At 54.5% G+C, this 10,608-nt stretch overlaps 1 protein-coding gene across 1 annotated transcript in view; it reads right to left on the bottom strand.

Moving 5' to 3' along the window:
* The window catches only part of CD2 (CD2 molecule), a gene marked incomplete at its 5' end in the record, with an annotated part of 21,012 nt that overhangs the window by 5,299 nt on the left and 5,105 nt on the right, over window positions 1-10,608 (bottom strand). Inside the window, one exon of the mRNA XM_018575467.1 lies at window positions 10,000-10,245. Within this exon, the coding sequence (XP_018430969.1) occupies window positions 10,000-10,245 (246 nt within the window). The remainder of the gene's footprint in view (window positions 1-9,999; window positions 10,246-10,608) is intronic.

Genomic DNA, 10,608 nt, shown 5'->3' with positions numbered 1-10,608 from the left:
ACCCCCCCCGCTGCCCCTCTCCTCCCCGCTGCCCCTCTACTCCCCGCTGCCCCTCTACTCCCCGCTGCCCCTCTACTCTCTGCTGCCCCTCTACTCCCCGCTGCCCCTCTACTCTCCGCTGCCCCTCTACTCCCCGCTGCCCCTCTACTCTCTGCTGCCCCTCTACTCCCCGCTGCCCCGAGGCCGGGCCTTGGTTGGCCTTGTGAGAAATCCGGCCCTGACTGTATGTGTCATTTATTGGTATGGAAGCTTGTTCCGGATTGTTCCGCTACCTCAGTATAGATGTTCCGGATGGTTCCGCTATCTCAGTATCGATATAACAGTGAAGTATGTAGAGGAAATGATGTTACCTTTTGTATGTACTGTGCGGTGCTGTGTGCCCGGGCCTGTAAAGGAACAATATAGAGTTGGAGCAATGTGTAACCCGTGAGGAAAGTGTGATAATATGTCGGGTGCAGGGCCGCGGACTGATTCTCTGACAACGGTCACTGATTGATGCCATGTGTAATGCTGGGACTAGTAGTTCAACAACAGATGGGGAGGCCGTAGTAGGGAGCACCTTCTATACATGATGGTTCAGTAAATGCTTTCAACTGATTAACACAGAGGAGCCTATTTATAAAGCAGTGAATGCGACTTTCACCAAGTATGCCCCTTAGTATATGAGGGTGGTGTAGAGAAGGGGGGTCACTGTGGTATGAGGGGCGATGGTCCAGCACATAGTATATGAGAGGGGTGTAGAGAAGGGGGGTCACTGTGGTATGAGGGGCGATGGTCCTGCACATAGTATATGAGAGGGGTGTAGAGAAGGGGGGTCACTGTGGTATGAGGGGCGATGGTCCTGCACATAGTATATGAGAGGGGTGTAGAGAAGGGGGGTCACTGTGGTATGAGGGGCGATGGTCCTGCACATAGTATATGAGAGGGGTGTAGAGAAGGGGGGTCACTGTGGTATGAGGGGCGATGGTCCTGCACATAGTATATGAGAGGGGTGTAGAGAAGGGGGGTCACTGTGGTATGAGGGGCGATGGTCCTGCACATAGTATATGAGAGGGGTGTAGAGAAGGGGGGTCACTGTGGTATGAGGGGCGATGGTCCTGCACATAGTATATGAGAGGGGTGTAGAGAAGGGGGGTCACTGTGGTATGAGGGGCGATGGTCCTGCACATAGTATATGAGAGGGGTGTAGAGAAGGGGGGTCACTGTGGTATGAGGGGCGATGGTCCTGCACATAGTATATGAGAGGGGTGTAGAGAAGGGGGGTCACTGTGGTATGAGGGGCGATGGTCCTGCACATAGTATATGAGAGGGGTGTAGAGAAGGGGGGTCACTGTGGTATGAGGGGCGATGGTCCTGCACATAGTATATGAGAGGGGTGTAGAGAAGGGGGGTCACTGTGGTATGAGGGGCGATGGTCCTGCACATAGTATATGAGAGGGGTGTAGAGAAGGGGGGTCACTGTGGTATGAGGGGCGATGGTCCTGCACATAGTATATGAGAGGGGTGTAGAGAAGGGGGGTCACTGTGGTATGAGGGGCGATGGTCCTGCACATAGTATATGAGAGGGGTGTAGAGAAGGGGGGTCACTGTGGTATGAGGGGCGATGGTCCTGCACATAGTATATGAGAGGGGTGTAGAGAAGGGGGGTCACTGTGGTATGAGGGGCGATGGTCCTGCACATAGTATATGAGAGGGGTGTAGAGAAGGGGGGTCACTGTGGTATGAGGGGCGATGGTCCTGCACATAGTATATGAGAGGGGTGTAGAGAAGGGGGGTCACTGTGGTATGAGGGGCGATGGTCCTGCACATAGTATATGAGAGGGGTGTAGAGAAGGGGGGTCACTGTGGTATGAGGGGCGATGGTCCTGCACATAGTATATGAGAGGGGTGTAGAGAAGGGGGGTCACTGTGGTATGAGGGGCGATGGTCCTGCACATAGTATATGAGAGGGGTGTAGAGAAGGGGGGTCACTGTGGTATGAGGGGCGATGGTCCTGCACATAGTATATGAGAGGGGTGTAGAGAAGGGGGGTCACTGTGGTATGAGGGGCGATGGTCCTGCACATAGTATATGAGAGGGGTGTAGAGAAGGGGGGTCACTGTGGTATGAGGGGCGATGGTCCTGCACATAGTATATGAGAGGGGTGTAGAGAAGGGGGGTCACTGTGGTATGAGGGGCGATGGTCCTGCACATAGTATATGAGAGGGGTGTAGAGAAGGGGGGTCACTGTGGTATGAGGGGCGATGGTCCTGCACATAGTATATGAGAGGGGTGTAGAGAAGGGGGGTCACTGTGGTATGAGGGGCGATGGTCCTGCACATAGTATATGAGAGGGGTGTAGAGAAGGGGGGTCACTGTGGTATGAGGGGCGATGGTCCTGCACATAGTATATGAGAGGGGTGTAGAGAAGGGGGGTCACTGTGGTATGAGGGGCGATGGTCCTGCACATAGTATATGAGAGGGGTGTAGAGAAGGGGGGTCACTGTGGTATGAGGGGCGATGGTCCTGCACATAGTATATGAGAGGGGTGTAGAGAAGGGGGGTCACTGTGGTATGAGGGGCGATGGTCCTGCACATAGTATATGAGAGGGGTGTAGAGAAGGGGGGTCACTGTGGTATGAGGGGCGATGGTCCTGCACATAGTATATGAGAGGGGTGTAGAGAAGGGGGGTCACTGTGGTATGAGGGGCGATGGTCCTGCACATAGTATATGAGAGGGGTGTAGAGAAGGGGGGTCACTGTGGTATGAGGGGCGATGGTCCTGCACATAGTATATGAGAGGGGTGTAGAGAAGGGGGGTCACTGTGGTATGAGGGGCGATGGTCCTGCACATAGTATATGAGAGGGGTGTAGAGAAGGGGGGTCACTGTGGTATGAGGGGCGATGGTCCTGCACATAGTATATGAGAGGGGTGTAGAGAAGGGGGGTCACTGTGGTATGAGGGGCGATGGTCCTGCACATAGTATATGAGAGGGGTGTAGAGAAGGGGGGTCACTGTGGTATGAGGGGCGATGGTCCTGCACATAGTATATGAGAGGGGTGTAGAGAAGGGGGGTCACTGTGGTATGAGGGGCGATGGTCCTGCACATAGTATATGAGAGGGGTGTAGAGAAGGGGGGTCACTGTGGTATGAGGGGCGATGGTCCTGCACATAGTATATGAGAGGGGTGTAGAGAAGGGGGGTCACTGTGGTATGAGGGGCGATGGTCCTGCACATAGTATATGAGAGGGGTGTAGAGAAGGGGGGTCACTGTGGTATGAGGGGCGATGGTCCTGCACATAGTATATGAGAGGGGTGTAGAGAAGGGGGGTCACTGTGGTATGAGGGGCGATGGTCCTGCACATAGTATATGAGAGGGGTGTAGAGAAGGGGGGTCACTGTGGTATGAGGGGCGATGGTCCTGCACATAGTATATGAGAGGGGTGTAGAGAAGGGGGGTCACTGTGGTATGAGGGGCGATGGTCCTGCACATAGTATATGAGAGGGGTGTAGAGAAGGGGGGTCACTGTGGTATGAGGGGCGATGGTCCTGCACATAGTATATGAGAGGGGTGTAGAGAAGGGGGGTCACTGTGGTATGAGGGGCGATGGTCCTGCACATAGTATATGAGAGGGGTGTAGAGAAGGGGGGTCACTGTGGTATGAGGGGCGATGGTCCTGCACATAGTATATGAGAGGGGTGTAGAGAAGGGGGGTCACTGTGGTATGAGGGGCGATGGTCCTGCACATAGTATATGAGAGGGGTGTAGAGAAGGGGGGTCACTGTGGTATGAGGGGCGATGGTCCTGCACATAGTATATGAGAGGGGTGTAGAGAAGGGGGGTCACTGTGGTATGAGGGGCGATGGTCCTGCACATAGTATATGAGAGGGGTGTAGAGAAGGGGGGTCACTGTGGTATGAGGGGCGATGGTCCTGCACATAGTATATGAGAGGGGTGTAGAGAAGGGGGGTCACTGTGGTATGAGGGGCGATGGTCCTGCACATAGTATATGAGAGGGGTGTAGAGAAGGGGGGTCACTGTGGTATGAGGGGCGATGGTCCTGCACATAGTATATGAGAGGGGTGTAGAGAAGGGGGGTCACTGTGGTATGAGGGGCGATGGTCCTGCACATAGTATATGAGAGGGGTGTAGAGAAGGGGGGTCACTGTGGTATGAGGGGCGATGGTCCTGCACATAGTATATGAGAGGGGTGTAGAGAAGGGGGGTCACTGTGGTATGAGGGGCGATGGTCCTGCACATAGTATATGAGAGGGGTGTAGAGAAGGGGGGTCACTGTGGTATGAGGGGCGATGGTCCTGCACATAGTATATGAGAGGGGTGTAGAGAAGGGGGGTCACTGTGGTATGAGGGGCGATGGTCCTGCACATAGTATATGAGAGGGGTGTAGAGAAGGGGGGTCACTGTGGTATGAGGGGCGATGGTCCTGCACATAGTATATGAGAGGGGTGTAGAGAAGGGGGGTCACTGTGGTATGAGGGGCGATGGTCCTGCACATAGTATATGAGAGGGGTGTAGAGAAGGGGGGTCACTGTGGTATGAGGGGCGATGGTCCTGCACATAGTATATGAGAGGGGTGTAGAGAAGGGGGGTCACTGTGGTATGAGGGGCGATGGTCCTGCACATAGTATATGAGAGGGGTGTAGAGAAGGGGGGTCACTGTGGTATGAGGGGCGATGGTCCTGCACATAGTATATGAGAGGGGTGTAGAGAAGGGGGGTCACTGTGGTATGAGGGGCGATGGTCCTGCACATAGTATATGAGAGGGGTGTAGAGAAGGGGGGTCACTGTGGTATGAGGGGCGATGGTCCTGCACATAGTATATGAGAGGGGTGTAGAGAAGGGGGGTCACTGTGGTATGAGGGGCGATGGTCCTGCACATAGTATATGAGAGGGGTGTAGAGAAGGGGGGTCACTGTGGTATGAGGGGCGATGGTCCTGCACATAGTATATGAGAGGGGTGTAGAGAAGGGGGGTCACTGTGGTATGAGGGGCGATGGTCCTGCACATAGTATATGAGAGGGGTGTAGAGAAGGGGGGTCACTGTGGTATGAGGGGCGATGGTCCTGCACATAGTATATGAGAGGGGTGTAGAGAAGGGGGGTCACTGTGGTATGAGGGGCGATGGTCCTGCACATAGTATATGAGAGGGGTGTAGAGAAGGGGGGTCACTGTGGTATGAGGGGCGATGGTCCTGCACATAGTATATGAGAGGGGTGTAGAGAAGGGGGGTCACTGTGGTATGAGGGGCGATGGTCCTGCACATAGTATATGAGAGGGGTGTAGAGAAGGGGGGTCACTGTGGTATGAGGGGCGATGGTCCTGCACATAGTATATGAGAGGGGTGTAGAGAAGGGGGGTCACTGTGGTATGAGGGGCGATGGTCCTGCACATAGTATATGAGAGGGGTGTAGAGAAGGGGGGTCACTGTGGTATGAGGGGCGATGGTCCTGCACATAGTATATGAGAGGGGTGTAGAGAAGGGGGGTCACTGTGGTATGAGGGGCGATGGTCCTGCACATAGTATATGAGAGGGGTGTAGAGAAGGGGGGTCACTGTGGTATGAGGGGCGATGGTCCTGCACATAGTATATGAGAGGGGTGTAGAGAAGGGGGGTCACTGTGGTATGAGGGGCGATGGTCCTGCACATAGTATATGAGAGGGGTGTAGAGAAGGGGGGTCACTGTGGTATGAGGGGCGATGGTCCTGCACATAGTATATGAGAGGGGTGTAGAGAAGGGGGGTCACTGTGGTATGAGGGGCGATGGTCCTGCACATAGTATATGAGAGGGGTGTAGAGAAGGGGGGTCACTGTGGTATGAGGGGCGATGGTCCTGCACATAGTATATGAGAGGGGTGTAGAGAAGGGGGGTCACTGTGGTATGAGGGGCGATGGTCCTGCACATAGTATATGAGAGGGGTGTAGAGAAGGGGGGTCACTGTGGTATGAGGGGCGATGGTCCTGCACATAGTATATGAGAGGGGTGTAGAGAAGGGGGGTCACTGTGGTATGAGGGGCGATGGTCCTGCACATAGTATATGAGAGGGGTGTAGAGAAGGGGGGTCACTGTGGTATGAGGGGCGATGGTCCTGCACATAGTATATGAGAGGGGTGTAGAGAAGGGGGGTCACTGTGGTATGAGGGGCGATGGTCCTGCACATAGTATATGAGAGGGGTGTAGAGAAGGGGGGTCACTGTGGTATGAGGGGCGATGGTCCTGCACATAGTATATGAGAGGGGTGTAGAGAAGGGGGGTCACTGTGGTATGAGGGGCGATGGTCCTGCACATAGTATATGAGAGGGGTGTAGAGAAGGGGGGTCACTGTGGTATGAGGGGCGATGGTCCTGCACATAGTATATGAGAGGGGTGTAGAGAAGGGGGGTCACTGTGGTATGAGGGGCGATGGTCCTGCACATAGTATATGAGAGGGGTGTAGAGAAGGGGGGTCACTGTGGTATGAGGGGCGATGGTCCTGCACATAGTATATGAGAGGGGTGTAGAGAAGGGGGGTCACTGTGGTATGAGGGGCGATGGTCCTGCACATAGTATATGAGAGGGGTGTAGAGAAGGGGGGTCACTGTGGTATGAGGGGCGATGGTCCTGCACATAGTATATGAGAGGGGTGTAGAGAAGGGGGGTCACTGTGGTATGAGGGGCGATGGTCCTGCACATAGTATATGAGAGGGGTGTAGAGAAGGGGGGTCACTGTGGTATGAGGGGCGATGGTCCTGCACATAGTATATGAGAGGGGTGTAGAGAAGGGGGGTCACTGTGGTATGAGGGGCGATGGTCCTGCACATAGTATATGAGAGGGGTGTAGAGAAGGGGGGTCACTGTGGTATGAGGGGCGATGGTCCTGCACATAGTATATGAGAGGGGTGTAGAGAAGGGGGGTCACTGTGGTATGAGGGGCGATGGTCCTGCACATAGTATATGAGAGGGGTGTAGAGAAGGGGGGTCACTGTGGTATGAGGGGCGATGGTCCTGCACATAGTATATGAGAGGGGTGTAGAGAAGGGGGGTCACTGTGGTATGAGGGGCGATGGTCCTGCACATAGTATATGAGAGGGGTGTAGAGAAGGGGGGTCACTGTGGTATGAGGGGCGATGGTCCTGCACATAGTATATGAGAGGGGTGTAGAGAAGGGGGGTCACTGTGGTATGAGGGGCGATGGTCCTGCACATAGTATATGAGAGGGGTGTAGAGAAGGGGGGTCACTGTGGTATGAGGGGCGATGGTCCTGCACATAGTATATGAGAGGGGTGTAGAGAAGGGGGGTCACTGTGGTATGAGGGGCGATGGTCCTGCACATAGTATATGAGAGGGGTGTAGAGAAGGGGGGTCACTGTGGTATGAGGGGCGATGGTCCTGCACATAGTATATGAGAGGGGTGTAGAGAAGGGGGGTCACTGTGGTATGAGGGGCGATGGTCCTGCACATAGTATATGAGAGGGGTGTAGAGAAGGGGGGTCACTGTGGTATGAGGGGCGATGGTCCTGCACATAGTATATGAGAGGGGTGTAGAGAAGGGGGGTCACTGTGGTATGAGGGGCGATGGTCCTGCACATAGTATATGAGAGGGGTGTAGAGAAGGGGGGTCACTGTGGTATGAGGGGCGATGGTCCTGCACATAGTATATGAGAGGGGTGTAGAGAAGGGGGGTCACTGTGGTATGAGGGGCGATGGTCCTGCACATAGTATATGAGAGGGGTGTAGAGAAGGGGGGTCACTGTGGTATGAGGGGCGATGGTCCTGCACATAGTATATGAGAGGGGTGTAGAGAAGGGGGGTCACTGTGGTATGAGGGGCGATGGTCCTGCACATAGTATATGAGAGGGGTGTAGAGAAGGGGGGTCACTGTGGTATGAGGGGCGATGGTCCTGCACATAGTATATGAGAGGGGTGTAGAGAAGGGGGGTCACTGTGGTATGAGGGGCGATGGTCCTGCACATAGTATATGAGAGGGGTGTAGAGAAGGGGGGTCACTGTGGTATGAGGGGCGATGGTCCTGCACATAGTATATGAGAGGGGTGTAGAGAAGGGGGGTCACTGTGGTATGAGGGGCGATGGTCCTGCACATAGTATATGAGAGGGGTGTAGAGAAGGGGGGTCACTGTGGTATGAGGGGCGATGGTCCTGCACATAGTATATGAGAGGGGTGTAGAGAAGGGGGGTCACTGTGGTATGAGGGGCGATGGTCCTGCACATAGTATATGAGAGGGGTGTAGAGAAGGGGGGTCACTGTGGTATGAGGGGCGATGGTCCTGCACATAGTATATGAGAGGGGTGTAGAGAAGGGGGGTCACTGTGGTATGAGGGGCGATGGTCCTGCACATAGTATATGAGAGGGGTGTAGAGAAGGGGGGTCACTGTGGTATGAGGGGCGATGGTCCTGCACATAGTATATGAGAGGGGTGTAGAGAAGGGGGGTCACTGTGGTATGAGGGGCGATGGTCCTGCACATAGTATATGAGAGGGGTGTAGAGAAGGGGGGTCACTGTGGTATGAGGGGCGATGGTCCTGCACATAGTATATGAGAGGGGTGTAGAGAAGGGGGGTCACTGTGGTATGAGGGGCGATGGTCCTGCACATAGTATATGAGAGGGGTGTAGAGAAGGGGGGTCACTGTGGTATGAGGGGCGATGGTCCTGCACATAGTATATGAGAGGGGTGTAGAGAAGGGGGGTCACTGTGGTATGAGGGGCGATGGTCCTGCACATAGTATATGAGAGGGGTGTAGAGAAGGGGGGTCACTGTGGTATGAGGGGCGATGGTCCTGCACATAGTATATGAGAGGGGTGTAGAGAAGGGGGGTCACTGTGGTATGAGGGGCGATGGTCCTGCACATAGTATATGAGAGGGGTGTAGAGAAGGGGGGTCACTGTGGTATGAGGGGCGATGGTCCTGCACATAGTATATGAGAGGGGTGTAGAGAAGGGGGGTCACTGTGGTATGAGGGGCGATGGTCCTGCACATAGTATATGAGAGGGGTGTAGAGAAGGGGGGTCACTGTGGTATGAGGGGCGATGGTCCTGCACATAGTATATGAGAGGGGTGTAGAGAAGGGGGGTCACTGTGGTATGAGGGGCGATGGTCCTGCACATAGTATATGAGAGGGGTGTAGAGAAGGGGGGTCACTGTGGTATGAGGGGCGATGGTCCTGCACATAGTATATGAGAGGGGTGTAGAGAAGGGGGGTCACTGTGGTATGAGGGGCGATGGTCCTGCACATAGTATATGAGAGGGGTGTAGAGAAGGGGGGTCACTGTGGTATGAGGGGCGATGGTCCTGCACATAGTATATGAGAGGGGTGTAGAGAAGGGGGGTCACTGTGGTATGAGGGGCGATGGTCCTGCACATAGTATATGAGAGGGGTGTAGAGAAGGGGGGTCACTGTGGTATGAGGGGCGATGGTCCTGCACATAGTATATGAGAGGGGTGTAGAGAAGGGGGGTCACTGTGGTATGAGGGGGGATGGTCCTGCACATAGTATATGAGAGGGGTGTAGAGAAGGGGGGTCACTGTGGTATGAGGGGCGATGGTCCTGCACATAGTATATGAGAGGGGTGTAGAGAAGGGGGGTCACTGGGGTATGAGGGGGGATGGTCCTGCACATAGTATATGAGAGGGGTGTAGAGAAGGGGGGTCACTGTGGTATGAGGGGGGATGGTCCTGCACATAGTATATGAGAGGGGTGTAGAGAAGGGGGGTCACTGGGGTATGAGGGGGGATGGTCCTGCACATAGTATATGAGAGGGGTGTAGAGAAGGGGGGTCACTGGGGTATGAGGGGCGATGGTCCTGCACATAGTATATGAGAGGGGTGTAGAGAAGGGGGGGTCACTGTGGTATGAGGGGGGATGGTCCTGCACATAGTATATGAGATGGGTGTAGAGAAGGGGGGGTCACTGTGGTATGAGGGGCGATGGTCCTGCACATAGTATATGAGGGGGATGTAGAGAAGGGGGGTCACTGTGGTATGAGGGGCGATGGTCTCACCTCCTTCGCAGTTGATGATGATGGAAATGGAGGTCTGGCTGACTAGGTTGCTGGCGGTACAGGTCACGTTTGTGGACTGATTGCTCCACCCAAAAATGATCAGCGATTTCCCTTTCAGCGGCACCGTTTTTTTGTTGTCCTGTTTCAGATGTAATTCCAGATCCGATCCCCGAGAGATAAAACAACCCACTTCTGCCTGTTTCTTCCCTTTACACGTGTGGTTCATGAACGGCTGGTCCACCGGATCTGCAACGGGAGAGGAAGTATGTGACATCGACCCCCCTGTACCCCAACATCCTCACCCACCCTCCACTGTGTGGTCTACGGCATCCGCTCCACCCATAACAAGACCCCAACATAGAGCACCCCCTTACAGCACAGAACACTGAGCCACTCACATCAGTGTCTGTACAGAGGAGCTTACACTCTAATGTCCCCTCCCCCCCCACAGTCACATCGGTCTCTGTACAGAGGAGCTTACACTCTAATGTCCCCTCCCCCACAGTCACATCAGTCTCTGTACAGAGGAGCTTACACTCTAATGTCCCCTCCCCCCCACAGTCACATCAGTCTCTGTACAGAGGAGCTTACACTCTAATCCCCTCCCCC

This window comes from Nanorana parkeri, unplaced genomic scaffold (genome assembly GCF_000935625.1).
Source record: "Nanorana parkeri isolate BGI_ZX_2015 unplaced genomic scaffold, ASM93562v1 scaffold3976, whole genome shotgun sequence".
NCBI classification, from domain to species: domain Eukaryota; kingdom Metazoa; phylum Chordata; class Amphibia; order Anura; family Dicroglossidae; genus Nanorana; species Nanorana parkeri.
This window is presented reverse-complemented; position numbering and strand designations above follow the sequence as displayed.